General features: G+C 43.5%; 1 protein-coding gene across 3 annotated transcripts in view; it reads right to left on the bottom strand.

The window, feature by feature from the left end:
• Window positions 1-573: 573 nt before the first annotated feature.
• The window catches only part of LOC106611722 (rho guanine nucleotide exchange factor 6), a 30792-nt gene continuing 16423 nt past the window's right edge, over window positions 574-14942 (bottom strand). For 2 of the 3 annotated variants that reach the window (XM_014212226.2, XM_014212229.2), the window contains exons 9-22: window positions 13519-13641; window positions 11935-12073; window positions 11612-11671; window positions 10599-10745; window positions 9414-9500; window positions 9257-9338; window positions 8359-8474; window positions 7929-8093; window positions 6942-6962; window positions 5871-5964; window positions 4932-5018; window positions 4585-4684; window positions 3466-3520; window positions 574-3303 (exon numbers count right to left, since the gene is read on the bottom strand). In XM_014212226.2, coding sequence (XP_014067701.2) covers window positions 3181-3303; window positions 3466-3520; window positions 4585-4684; window positions 4932-5018; window positions 5871-5964; window positions 6942-6962; window positions 7929-8093; window positions 8359-8474; window positions 9257-9338; window positions 9414-9500; window positions 10599-10745; window positions 11612-11671; window positions 11935-12073; window positions 13519-13641 — 1399 coding nt within the window. In that variant the 3' untranslated portion in view covers window positions 574-3180. The remainder of the gene's footprint in view (window positions 3304-3465; window positions 3521-4584; window positions 4685-4931; window positions 5019-5870; window positions 5965-6941; window positions 6963-7928; window positions 8094-8358; window positions 8475-9256; window positions 9339-9413; window positions 9501-10598; window positions 10746-11611; window positions 11672-11934; window positions 12074-13518; window positions 13642-14942) is intronic. The other variant, XM_014212227.2, reaches the window with a different exon arrangement.

Genomic DNA, 14942 nt, shown 5'->3' with positions numbered 1-14942 from the left:
TTAATCAGATGTGTAGTGCTAACCAAAACGTGCACCCCTTGGGGTCCCCAGGACCCAGTTTGGGAAACGCTGCCCCACGAGGTCCAGAGTACTGCTGTCTTTCTGTTCTCCCTGATAATGAATTGCACCAACTTGTCCCAGGTCTAAATCAGTCCTGATTTAGAGGGGAAGAATGAAAAGAGCAGTGAAACTAGCTTCCAGGTTTCGATTGGGATTTCTTCAATGACTAAATCGGGTTTATAAAAACAGTACGAACGTATGGCAACAAACTCCACACAGCCCTGCTGTCATATAGACCATTCCACTCCAGAGGTAGAGGAAGTTGTTGAGCAGCATAGAAAGACTAAGTCTACAGAGCAGAAGTGCAGCGTACCCTGTCAGGAGGTGAAGTGGCTTTCACAGGATGTAATCTCTACTCAGTCATTCCATCCCGTCATGGGTCTCTCAACATACACTAGTCACTGTAGCGTGTTCTATGTACCTGTGCAATCACTCAGAAGTGGAAAACAGGTAGAACGCGGTTTACCAATGGACTTTTCCAGCACGAATGAAAAACTGATGAATCACAACGGATCAAAGTTGGATTTTTATTAAAAGAATGACCATACTGAAAACATGAAAGTATGCCGCCACTAGAAAGGAAAAAAAAGCCTTACAATGGAGTTATAATTTTGCATCAAACAACTTTTTCAAATGATACACGTGGAGTGGTCTGCCGACACAAGTCGTCATGAGCAGGATGGAACAGTCTAAGCGCTCGCTTAGGCTATTAGGCATTGAAAACTTTAAGACACTTTATGAAAAAAATAAAATAATGCATTGATAAAAATAATCTCAGCAATAAAACATAAACAAATGATACTGAAGGACATTTGTACAGGTGACAAAACGTGGAGCTGACCTGACAGACCGTGGGACCTGAACACAACAGCTTGTAACAGTATACTCCTATACATCAGGACAACAGAGAACACCGTGGCTAAGAAACAGGGACAAGGCAATAGGCCCATTTTGGTTAAGGGGGTGAAGGAGTCATCACTGCACATTAACAGAGATACGTTTCTTTATACATTCTGGTCTACTGCCAAACTGACTGTCTCAGAGTGACACTAAAGTAAAAACAGTCAAACTGAAGTGGTCACATTGCATTTGGCAGTAGGAACTTCATGAACTCTGCAGTATGAGGTTGACATCAGATTCGACAGTGCATGCACTGCATGTCATCCTGGGAGGAAGTACTGTGATTCAACTGAATATTCCTTCACCTAAAGCCTTGACATAAGGCATCAAAGCCCGGTTCCACATTGAATCGTTACACGACCCTTACCTGTCCCCAAGAACGTCTAAACAGTGCCATCAGTCCCATTGAAATGTGAAACATGACAGAAAACCTGTGCATGTAAATCCCTGCCACTTCCTCTGTACCTCATAACTTAATCCACTGTGAGGCCCTTGATCCCACTACTCATACTTTACACTCGCCATCAACACAATCAAAGTGGGGACATCTCTCCATCTGCATTAACTCATGAGAAAGAAGCATAAGAACGACAGACCAGGGACGGTATTTATAAACCGTCCAAGAAAAGGATCATCTTTGTTCCCTTATAGACCATAATTAGTTAAGAGGGTCCTGATCCTACAACAGCAGTCCTACTCAGACGCTCTGAAAACGGGCGCAGGACACTGATCCTAGAACAGCAGTCCTACTCAGACGCTCTGTGAAAACAGGCGCAGGACACTGATCCTAGAACAGCAGTCCTACTCAGACGCTCTGTGAAAACAGGCGCAGGACACTGATCCTAGAACAGCAGTCCTACTCAGACGCTCTGTGAAAACGGGCGCAGGACACTGATGCAATGAGACTTCCTTGGAATGTAACCCTAACTCACATTGTGGGACACAGTTTACAACGTACAAATAACATTGTTCCTGTGGTACCAAATTCTTAAAATCAAAATGGGTTGTGTTTTGTCTTCCCCAATTGACAATGCCAAATAAATAAGATCACTTGAAAACGTTTTTTCCTTAGGTTATCATTCTGTAGAGGTGGTTTCTGTGGTGCGGGTTGGTTTAAGGCAGAAACCCAGAGACCGCCCCAAGTGGGTTCCCAGTACCATATAACCTACATACAATACACACGTTTCTACATAATGAAATGTTTTCATGGAAAATAAATAAGCAATATATATTCTTTAACTCCCGAATAAAGCAAAGCTATGTATTATTAGTACATGTATTTAATTGTTATATCGTGTCGGTAAGAATGTATAGGCCACACCGTTGTCATCATCTTTACATGTGTCTATTTTATACGCAATACACCATATACGGGTATTCTATTTGTTATACATCTATATCCCTGAAAGCTTTGGCCTATATATTGATCGTCACATCTAATGTGTGACAATATTTTAAAAATACTTTACAGCCATGCTGATTGTAAGAAACACAGTCAAGGACATTATTCGCTAATGTTAACACCAGCTTGGATATGAGCGGTATTGAAATCCACTTACCATGAGCTAGAGGACTGATTGTTAGTCCATGGATAGGACTCACCCATCTGAAATGAAAAGCTAAAGCGTCGAGGACTATGAAATAGCTTGGAGACGCAGAGTCTCACGTCTTGAACGTGCATTCTCAAAATGCCAATGATGTTCACTAAAGCTCGACGCAAGCCTCGCTCTTTCCCGACAAGGCTGCAGGGGGTGTCCTCAACACCAAAATAAAGAAACAGTGCTGTAACAGATGTAGAGTGGGACAGATGAGCCCTAGTTATGGCTGAGGGAGTCGCTCTCCTGCTGAAACAAGTGCATGCAAGAGAACACTCCATTGAACTGAAAGATGGCTTCTCGTTCCCATTAGATGTTCTATTGAAAATGTAGACACAGTAGTCCAGTGGCGATGCAGCTGGTGACACTAGAGCACTAGTTATTTCTCCTTTGTCCAAAATGGTTCCATCAGAGTTGACCAGTGCCAGTAGACGGGAGGCAACCAATCAGAATTTTCGCTTCTGGTTATATCCCCTCCCCCCTCCAAGCGTCAGACCAGAGAGTTGCTGTAACCATTGTCCAGATACATGAATCCAACCCTTCTGTGTTGTAGGGATTGAAGGCAGTCACACACACACACACACACACAGGTAGGTAGGTAGTTGGGTAGGTAGTTCGGAGTTGTTCAGTGCCCTCCATCCTCCCAGGCACAGTCGTTCTTCTGCTTGGCCAGCTTCCTGACCACTCTCTCCAGCTCCTTACGAGACTTCTGCTCCTCCTCCAGACATTGCTTCATCCACTTATTCTCCTGACAAGACCCATACAAGTTAAATATTACACAGCACAGATGTGCAAACACACCTACAAGTATGAACCCACACAAACCACAATTACCCACTATTTAACAAAAATGGATCGTCAGCCTTTACATTTCTCAGAGTGAACATTAGATGAACAATTCTTGTTTTACCTTCTTTAATTCATGGACCTCATCCTTTAAAGCATATACTGCATCAACCAGACTCCTGCCAGTCCAGAAACAAAAGGTTATCAGCATATTTTAATGTCACATTATGTTCTTTGACAAAGGCTTTGGAATTTGAGTGTTCCAGGCAGTCCAACATAATTTCACAAATATTGACGAGGCAATTTCTTGCTTCTCAATGTTCAAGGCAAAACCACCACTTGCTAATACCTTAACGTTATGTAAAGAAATACATTTCTTAATTTTAACTGGATCAATAAATACCACAGGTTTGAAAAAGCATGTCGTATTAGATGTGTTGAAACGACTACCTAAACAAGACTAACTGCAGATCCATGTGCATACACAGTAGGGCTGGGCGATATGGCCAAGTGATATACATAATACTCTGAGTAAAAGAGAATGTTTTGGGATTTTCACCCTCCAGATATTATTTCCTAGAGGTCTTAATGATGAAATGCCTATGTATGTTATGTTGTAAAATGTGAACATGAATTATGACCCCATTTCAGATTACACGTTTTTCTGGCGCTGTACCCGATGATTTATGAAAACTTGCTTGGTAGGTCGATGTCCTCATTGTGTTTAATACGTTTAACGTACACACTTGATTTCAAATATTTATGAAATGCACATTGTTACATTTGGTAACACTTATTTGTTCTCTTGACTCCAACCCCATTCGATGCGTGGAACGGATGTGGGTGGAGCTATGTCTACATAATGGTGCATAAAGGCAGTGTGTCCGATACATAAAGCTTATTAAAGAGCGGCGACGCCATCACGAGCGGTGTGCGGGTTTCTTATTTTATTCAACTGTTACCATGCACCTGCAACAAAGACAGCTCAGATGTGCGAGTGCCTTTTGAATTTTGGGCAATCTGGCCAAAATATCATATTTTTCACATTTTTGACGGTATTTTATGTTTTTAATAATAAAAAAGTTATAAAATATACTTTGAGTAGTTCATAATCTTAGGGGGCAACAAATAAGTGATTTCAAATGACGCTTTCTCCATTCTGACGGTATACCGCCCCGCACCTAACACACAGTGTTGTAATGGTTTGATAAAGGTCTATTCTCCTGAGTGATGGCCATCTTACTTTTCCTCTATGCTTGTCTGACCGTTGTTCTTCATCTCCTCCACCATGATCTTGTCTTCCTCCGGCAGCAGGACCTGAGGGACACACACTTTCCTCACCGCTGCAGAAAGACACAATAACACACATGTAAGTCTGAGTCATTGCCATGCCTATCTATGGGCCATTAAAGGTGTGACACACACACACACACACACACACACACACACACACACACCTTGGACCTGTTGAAATAAATGATTTGTCTGTATAACACACACACTTACATCTATGACAGGTTGAAAATAATCACTCACACACAGATGCATACAAGTGCGCATGCACACAGACAGACACTCTCTTCGGCTCACCTGTGCTGGCCTGATGCTGGCTGGCCCCTGTGCAGTAGGCCTCGATCACCTTCAGAATCTGGGCATCCTCCTCCAGAGCAGCTGTACCTGTCAATCAAAGGCACACAGGGGAAACTGGGAGTCAGGAGCCTTCTGAACCACAAAGACTGACTTTAAATTCCAACATTCAACTGACACACAGACCTGAAAGACAGGAACAACTGATTTAGCTGCTTCATCTCTATGGTAACTGTCTGTGTGTCTGCTTCAGATGGTCCATTTCCCTCTCATTGTTCCAGTTACTTCAAATTAACTGTCTAGTTTTTCCAGATTTCTATTAAATATGACCTAGAATTAATTACAATATGAGTGAAATAATGAACATTTATTGGAAGGGAAACTAAGTATGTTTAAAAGCAGCTTTTCTGTGTTTGAATGGTACGGGCTACAACAGAATGATGTGGGCGTATACCGTCATAAAAAATATTAAATGGCAAGTAAAAAGCTGATTGGCCAGCTCAGCCAACTTGACATCAAGTTAAATGAGGAAACAGCAAGCATTTTTAAAACAGTCTGTTTGACTTGTATTTATTTGTTTTTAAGTGTTTTTATTTTATTTACACTTTGGCCACAAATATGAGTATAGGATGAGTCAACAACATTACTTGGGTATGAGTTAACGAACTATGAACTTTAAAAAGTGAGATTTTACTGGACAGCTACTAGGAGCTGGTTGTCTCACCTAGCGATGACACAATGTGTGAGGTACCATAAACCACGTGAGACATGCATTTTGAGTTACGTGCAGTGAATTACACTGGAGTGTCAATTCACAGTGAGAGAAATGAGTTCATTGGTTAGGCAGCGACTGTATTTTGCCACGCAGAGTGTGAATCTGTGCTTTCCTTGGTGGCAACACATTTATGGTTTCATTTCCTAGAGTGGAATGATCAAACCTACTTTTCCGTAAGAGCAACTCATCGTCGGAATGTTTTCTTTCTGCTCTGCGTTTTGGGAAGAAATTCTTAATGGGCCCAGAGCTCTTACTGGAGTCCTGTAGGAGTGACAGAGAACTGTTAGGAGGGTACGGTACACAGAGTCATAGCCAACACAGTGACACACACCTTCAAGCCAGGGGGAAAAACATCACGGTAAATGCAAGCCTACAGTAACACACACACACACATTGCCTCCATAGACGAAAACATACACGGTGACAAAGTCTTAGAAGTTCCACAAGCATGGGACAGCAGTAACCAAAGAAACCTGGGTCATGTTCATTAGGGCACGCAACAGGAAAATAAAATTATAATTTCTTATTGGACAATTTAAGTAGCCACTCCCCGTTTCAGTCAGGTTTCTTCAATTTGGTGCCTAATGAACACGACCCTGGTATTATTTTAAACAGTTTACTTTTAGAAACGAAAATTGTCCCCTCCGAGTCATTAACTAACACGTTTTGTTTTTAGCACAACCATGTCACACACTTGGTGCTAACTGTGTGGCCTATGTCATCACATCTGCTATAATGAATCACCTTTACCATTAACGAGATCATGATTCAAATAATGAACAATTTTAAAACCCTCTTATGTAACCCCTCCCATTTTAAAACCTGTAAATTGCCATTTATTCTTTCTTATTTGATCATATGCTAGTCAAGGTGCAACAAGAAGCAGCTTCGTTGGAAAATAAAGCACACACACACATTAATTTATGCACAATGTGTCCCTAACAGACCTATTAAAAAGCGGGACTGACAACGATTCTTTATAAAAGCTGGGGGATGAGTGTTTCTACATCAAATTCTACTTGTATCCGTTAACTAGAAATAGCTTTGTGTTACCTAGAAAACAAAACGTCTGCCAGAGGCTCTTGGTGAGTACGGGGATAAAAGACAAACAAGGCAGCAGAGAACACAGGAAACCAACATCTTACAGCAGAGGAAGAGGCAAACAGAGCAATGACATGCCACTTCAGCACATGGACGCACACATCCACACAGAAGGAGAGCAATAGATCTAGCCTCACCTTCAAGATAGAAGACATCCTCTACAGCAGCCAGTATGGAGATAGAGAGCGAGAGAGAGAGAGATATAGATAGAGATGCATGAGAAGAAAAAAAAAAAAGTGGGAGAAATTAGAAGAGGGTGAACGGTGAAAATGTCAGTACCCCCCCTCATCCTGCAGTATGAAGAAAACAGAGTGATGATTCCACAGAGAAAAAGAGAGGGAAAGGGGAGATGCATTCTCCAGAGAGGTAGAGGAGACCCCAGCTAATAGCTGCTTTAACCCTGGGGGCATAGTGGGTAATGCTGCCACTCCAGCTTTAGAATATCGTGAAATCTCACCACAAATGACCTATTTTCAAACTACGTCATTGTACGTAACGTCTTTTTGTCAACGTTTTCATGGTTCTCAGGAATATGCAAAATGATAACCATTTTTAAGAGGACTATTCTGGCAAAATAAACGGTCAGTGACCTAGCTCGACCTCACCGCACACTGACCACTTCCCGACCCTGTGGAGTAGCAGCTGGTGCAGCCCACCACCAGGTCAACCTGACAGCCAGACAAACGCCATTCAAAAGACAAGTCTGTACCGGAATTAATGTAGTTACTTATCACCAACACAACCCCCCCACCTTGTCTATACACAGTTTTTATATAGATTCCGGGACCCTCGTTCGCCTACTCATCTGGTAAGAGCTCTGCCCACACAAACAGCTATATCTGACAGGGGTTTTCCATGGACCCGTTAAACTCATGTTACCGTAAGACAAAGCAGTGCTCTTTACCCCAGGCTCCGAATAAACTTAGTGTGTGCAGGCTTTTGTCCTAACCCAGCACTATATCCTGATTCAAGTAATCAGCTATTCATCAAGAACCTGAATAGCTCCAGACTCTAGAGGGTTAGTGCTGGGCTGGAACAAAACCCTGCACACACTGCAGCTCTCGGGTATCAAGACTGAAGAACAAAGAGATAGATGGATATTCTGTAGGTCTGGGTTGGCCTACCTCCTTGTAGCCCAGTGCAGCGGAGGGCTTGAGGGGTGGGGCGGGGCGCAAGCAGCTCAGGGACCAGGGCTTGGTGGTCTTGGGGGGCTCCAGGGGTCCCCGGTTGGCCTGGCTGGGGGTGCTGAAGCTGGGCAGGTGAGTGGGGGTGCCCACCATACTGACCGGCTTTCAGTCAGAGAGATGGGATGTGTGAGGTTCAACGCAAGTTTAATGCAAGTGCCAGCCATGTGTGAAGTACAGTGGATGTTCAAATGGTTCAGCGCAATGCGAGTTCTGGATACATGCGAAGTGGTGTAGATGTTTTCATACTATGATACTAAGTCTAGAGGGAAATACAGCACAGCCATTTGGTTTAGTGAACATTCTCTACGCAACAGCACTTTCTGCATCTTTTCAAAAAGAAATCATTAACAGTGTGCCGTGTCTTTACCTTGATAATGGTGCCCACGGGGCTGGCTCCTTCGCTGTAGGCATGGAGATGGTCCAGCCACTCCTGCAGCTCCTTGGCGTTACTGCAGAACACTGTGACGCGATCCATTGTGCTTCCTGCAACACACACACACACACACACACCACACTTCAGTGGGTTGCACTTTGCAGGGAAGTTTCAGGCTAGGTTACCGAGAGTTAGGGCTGGGTAAAACTGTTAGCAAGACGTTTCGTAAAGCCCACATATAGGCACCTGGCATGAATTATAAACGTCCACCATGACAGCTGGCGAGTCGCGACTGGATGAAAAACTGGATTATGGTGTCATGGTTAAAAAAAAAAAACTATTAGCCAATGCCTGTGTCCTGCGGCAAGTAAATAAGACAACCAGGAGGAGTGGTTCTTCCTGCAGCCCTGGCATGTTAATGATAGCATTGCATAAACGCTATGACGCATCTCACGTAACTCATTGATGTAGCGTCGTTTCCCTTTCCCTCAGCGAATGTCATGAGTTACTGCATCATTAAAACCGAGACGAATCAAGGTTTTTACACAGTTTGTACTGAAGGGATTGGAATGAGGGGTGTCAAGTAAGAAATACTCCATTGATTCGCTAAAAATGAGGCGCAACTGCATTACTGACCATCAACCCACTGACGTGAAGAGTGTAATGGACCAGTGACCTCTGATCTATTCAACAGGACCAGTGTGTTAAGATATAGGCCTTTCACAGGAAACCCAATCCTTGGCACTGATCGCAAAATCACTAGAACTAATCTATTTGATGGAACTGCAGACCACACCAAAACGTATGAGAATGTATGCACCCTCTACTGAAAGTCGCTCTGGATAAGAGCGTCTGCTAAATGACTCGAGGCTCCCTCGCTAACCTACGGTACCTGTGATCTCAAAGGTGTAGATGCCGTTCTCCGTGTCCTCCGTCTGCCTGGAGACCGTGGAGCCTGTCAGCGGCAGCCTTCCCTGGGGGGGGGACAGAGAGGGGGGGTTGACACACTTCCCCAGATTGAGTGCAATACTTGGGACGCATTAGGTTACCTGGTATATGAAGCCGCTCATGCGTGGACTAGCAGACAGCAGGACCAGCACACCAGGAAACATCATGAGGTAGCGCTCCTCCTTCTCCTATGGGGAACACGCATGCAGCGTCACAGAATCAAATCACACAACGACACCCACGGATACAGGTGAGTGTCTGGGAACTCGGGCAACGGGACATGAACATCACTGTCACATGTACTGCATTGTTGAGGGAGCTAGCCCATAAGCATTTCGGTGCACCTTTTATCCCTGCTGTGTACGTGACGAATACTTTTGATTTGACATCAAATGTGAATCCCAAAATCACAATATTTCAGCTAAGTTAAAAGGTAAAGAAAACAGGGAATAGGTTTGAAAGATGTTAGATTGACGTCAGGTGGTGCTTCAATCAGACCAAAACACAGCCAGATACTTGTTCCTCTCAGCTTTCAGATCCTCATAGTCGACCCCTACACAGAAACCACACTACGGGGGAGGGGGACTGGCTTTCCACTCTATATATGGCCAGTCTGGGGTTTCTGATTCATAATGAATTTAGATATTTGATTAACATAGACAATGTATGAGAGGGGGTGGCAATCAGCATATAGGACTCATCTATAGGACTACAGAGGGTAGTGCGAACGGCCCAGTACATCACTGGGGCCAATCTTCCTGCCATCCAGGACCTCTATACCCCCCCCTCCCTCCACATCACTGCCACTCTCTGTTGTCATCTATGCACTGTCACTTGAATTAACTCTACCTACATGTACATACTACCTCAACTAACCGGTTGTATTCGGCGCATGTGACTAATACAATTTGATCTCCAGAATGTGTTCGACGGAAACAATCTTATCTGTGCCAAATAATGTGGCAATGGCACGTTCAGTCATTTGGAAATGCTATTCACAGGTGCTGAAATAATACAATTCTGGGGAAATAGTGAACAAACAGGCAACAATTGTATTTCCTGGTCGTCAAGCAGAGAATGTAACTGGTCTACCTCACTTTTCTCGTTATTCGCCTAACCACCGTTCATACTGCTCAAAACATTGTTATATTGAACTTTGACCTTCTCGGGGGTGGTCTGTAGCACTCTCTCTGGGTAGTTGCCCTTACACACAGATCTAGGATAGGCTTACCTTCCCCAGAGCCTAACACTTAATATTGGGGGACACCTGTATCTGTTGCCCTCACCTCATTGGTCCCGTTCTGCATGTGGACCAGGGACATGTAGGCCACGTGACCCAGAGACTTCATGCCGTCTCCCTCCCAGCCTCTCACTGGCTCTGACAGGATCTGTAGTTCCAGGTTCTTACGTTTCCGCAGGTCCTGACACTGGGTCTGAAAGTAGAGGTGTCCATTACTGTATAGTTCATATGAGAAATTGAAACACTTAATGTGTGGTGGATAGATTAACCATAAGATAAAAGCTGTTTTAAGCCTGGTTTAGTAAGCATTTCCACACTATAATGTAAAAATGTCCATGATATGGCAATGCTGCAACAGGTATAAAAGAACTGTGCATCGTGCAAAGGTGAGTTACAGAGAACAGTTTACCGGGACCTGAAGGGGGATTCCCCATCTCTCAAAGATAAAATGACAAATCAACACCAACCAGGTTCACGTAAATAGGGCTGGTGGACCCAAAATATGCTCAAATACACACTTCACACCTCAAGAGACTACTACAGTGTGTGTGAGTCAACGCTTCCCCGCAAACTCTCAGCCACACTGTGGAAACGGCCTCTCAAACTACTGCTCCAATAGAAAACAGTATTTCATACTGCTATTTCAGTCCACAACCCACCATAGGAAAAAGTCTTTCACTGAGGACATATTACACAGGAAGCAAGATCGTTTTTTTTCTTCTTCATTAAAACAACCGAGATGGGTGTATCATCTTGAGAATTTCTCTCACGGAAGACTGTCTTTTATGTGATGCTCCATCTCAGTTTGGAAACATAAGAACTATATACAAGCAACATCTCCAATCTTCTGAGAAGGACAGCCTTCAGTAGTTTCAAATCGCTAAGTGTGCTTTCATCAAGACAGACAGTGATGATTCTTGGTAGTGTGTTAGGTAATATAGACTAGATGATGCTACTGTAGACTAGTGAGTTGATACAGTACTCAGTGCACACGGCTAACCTCTATGGACCATGTCTACCTAAACATTGCATGAGGAACCACAGGGGTTCTGTACCTACCACCAAGCTTTTAAAAGCCACCGTAACCTTCAATATGTCACTATAGTCCGGGTGGGCCTCCTGCAAGATAGTCAACAAATTATAAACATTTAAATCATTTAGATCTTACACAATACCCAATTAAAAACATAAATCAATCTACATTAAGACGTTTGGGAGGGATAGCAATACATGGTATATCAATGGTATTTGGGCATTGTAGGGAAGTGCTATCTGGAACAGCAGAGGCGAGTTAAATTTCAGTTGCATATGGATCCATAGATGGGCCTATAGAGAGTTAAGCAACTGCCCTCCATGTTGGCTCCAGATGAGGCCTAATGTACCTCCATATGTCTCTCTAGCTCCTGCAGCAGGATGGGATACTTGTCCAGCCTCATGAAGGGTTTACTCAGGCTGGTGGTCAGGGTCAGGATGCCTGGCGTACTAGCCCCCTGGCTCTCCATGAACGTACCCAGCTCCTCACTACAACAGACAGAGACACACACACACAGTTTTACTGCTGGGTGACCATGTAAAGAGACAGAAAATATTCTACCATGGAAAAAAATCTAGATTTGTTGAATGTGTTTGGTAGTGAAAGAAAAAAGCTGAAAAGGATCCCACAGTATGAAAGATGCTAATTAGTTCAGTGTGAAATCAAAAAGTGCCTCACCTGCCTGGAACATAACCACAACTATAGATATCCTGTGTGCAGCTTCCTGTGTGAGTGTGTGTGTGTGTGTGTGTGTGTGTGTGTGTGTGTGTGTCATGACAGTGTTCTCTTGTCTCTGCAGTGCATGTTTTCACATTAACAATTGCGCAGCAAGAGACCGAGGGGGGGACACCAGTTCCAGAATAGTGTACATGATTAATTGCATTACTAACATAATAATTACACAACCGCTTGATTCATTGCTCTGTTTGCTCGTTACAACTACATTGCGTGTGATGGACAGCGCTGTGATTAACTGTTCACAGAGCCTCAGGGCCCGGCTGATTGTAGTGAGGGGATATGAATGAGGAGGCTACAAACTAAAAAAGGTCACTCACAACGGACGAGAAAGACACCATCGAGAGCATCCTGACTGGTTGCATCACTGCTTGGTATGAGACCTGCTCAGCCTCCGACTGCAAGCCACTACAGAGGGTAGTGCGAACGGCCCAGGACATCACTGGGGCCAATCTTCCTGCCATCCAGGACCTCTATACCAGGCGATGTCAGAGGAAGGCCCTAAAAATCGTCAAAGACTCCAGCCACCCTAGTCATACTGTTCTCTCTGCTACTGCACAGCAAGCGGTACTGGAGCACCAAGTCTAGGTCCAAGAGGCTTCTAAACAGCTTCTACCCCCAAGCCATAAGACTCTTGAACATCGAGTCAAATGGCTACCCAGACTATTCACATTGCACCCCCCCTCCCCACACCACTGCCACTCTCTGATGTCATCTATGCATAGTCACTTTAATTAACTCTACCTACATGTACATACTACCTCAACTAACCGGTGCCCCCGCACATTGACTCTGTACCGGAACACCCCTGTATCTATTGTTATTTGATTTTTTTTACTGCTGCTCTTTAATTACTTGTTACTTTTATCTCTATCCATGTTTTTTGAAACTGCACTGTTGGTTAGGGGTTCGTAAGTAAGCATTTCACTGTAAGGTCTACACCTGTTGTATTCGGCGTATGTAACTAATACAACTTTATTTGAGACACCGCTCTGTTGCACCTCAACATTTGCAGAGAAAGTATGACACTTAGTGGGTCAAATAGAAACTGCAACTACTCTTCTATAGCCTATGGTTATCCACAAAGACATTCCATTTTACTTGCATTACTAAACTGATTGACATTTCACTGCAAATTAACATGTCCATCAAATGCAGATGCATGTCATGCAGAACTGAGATGCCAGTAAGGACTGACCTGTGGTCAGTGAGTACGCAGACAGCCGAGGGGTGACTGGAACAGTATGACTGGTACAGCCTCCTGATCTGACCAATCAGGTTGAGGTAGCAGGCAGCCAATCGCTGCTGGCTCTCTGGAACCCTGCAACACACACAGAGCGAAGTGGGTGTGTTAGTTACTTGGATAACAGTTGGGTTGTTCCTGTATGTTTAGTTTCAGATTCCATTCTACATATTGACCACTAGAGGGAGCATAGTAACCAGAGGCCATACCATCTAGAGCTTCAGGTAACTGCCAAAATAAAGAAAACACCAACAAGTGTCTTAATAAGGCGTTGGGCCACCACGAACCGCCAGAACAGGTTCAATACGCCATGGCATAGATTATTGGCAAAGTGTCTGGAACTCTATTGGAATGATGCGATACCATTCTTTGTTGATGATCAAACGCTGTCTCATGCGCGACTCCAGAATCTCCCATAACTGTTCAATTGGGTTGAGATCTGGTGACGGCCTAGGGCATATGGTTTACATCGTTTTCATGCTCATCAAACCATTCAGACCACTCGTGCCCTGTGGATGGAGGCATTGTCATCCTATTGGGGCATAGCCATGGTAGCCTAAATAATGGCCTGCCCAGCATTTTTAGACATTACCCTAAGCATGATGGGATGCTAATTGCATAATTAACTCAGGGACCACACCTGTGTGGAAGCACTTGCTTTCAATATACTTTGTATTCCTCATTTACTCAAGTGTTTCCATTATTTTGTTAGTTACGAGTACATCACAACAAATACAATTATCCCCAGAATATCTGATAGAAACAGCTGAGTGGGCAGAAAGTGTAGTGACACAGATTAGACATTGGGTGAGGGTAATGTGATTGGACCAATTCAGCTGCCTCAACGAGCAGTGCCCCCACTGTTTCCTCATTACGCTCTCACACAGTTCCTTCTGAAAATATTCGACCCCTTGACTTTTTCCACATTTTGTTACCCTACAGCCTCATTCTAAAATGGATAAAAATCCTCAGCAATCTACACACAATACTCCGTAATGACAAAGCGAAAACAGGTTTTTCAAAATTTTTGCAAATGTAAAAAAAAACGGATCACACTAACGTTCAAAAGTTTGGGGTCACTTAAAAATATCCTTGCTTTTGAAAGAAAAGCACATTTTTTTGTCCATTACAATAACATCAAATTGATCAGAAATACAGTGTAGATATTGTTAATGTTGTAAATGACTATTGTAGCTGGAAACGGCTGATTTTGAACAGAATATCTACATAGGCGTACAGAGGCCCATTATCAGCAACCATCACTCCTGTGTTCCAATGGCACGTTGTGTTAGCTAATCCAAGTTTATCATTTTAAAAGGCTAATTGATCATTAGAAAACACTTTTGCAATTATGTTAGCACAGCTGAAAACTGTTGTGC

This window comes from Salmo salar, chromosome ssa09 (genome assembly GCF_905237065.1).
Source record: "Salmo salar chromosome ssa09, Ssal_v3.1, whole genome shotgun sequence".
NCBI lineage: Eukaryota > Metazoa > Chordata > Actinopteri > Salmoniformes > Salmonidae > Salmo > Salmo salar.
This window is presented reverse-complemented; position numbering and strand designations above follow the sequence as displayed.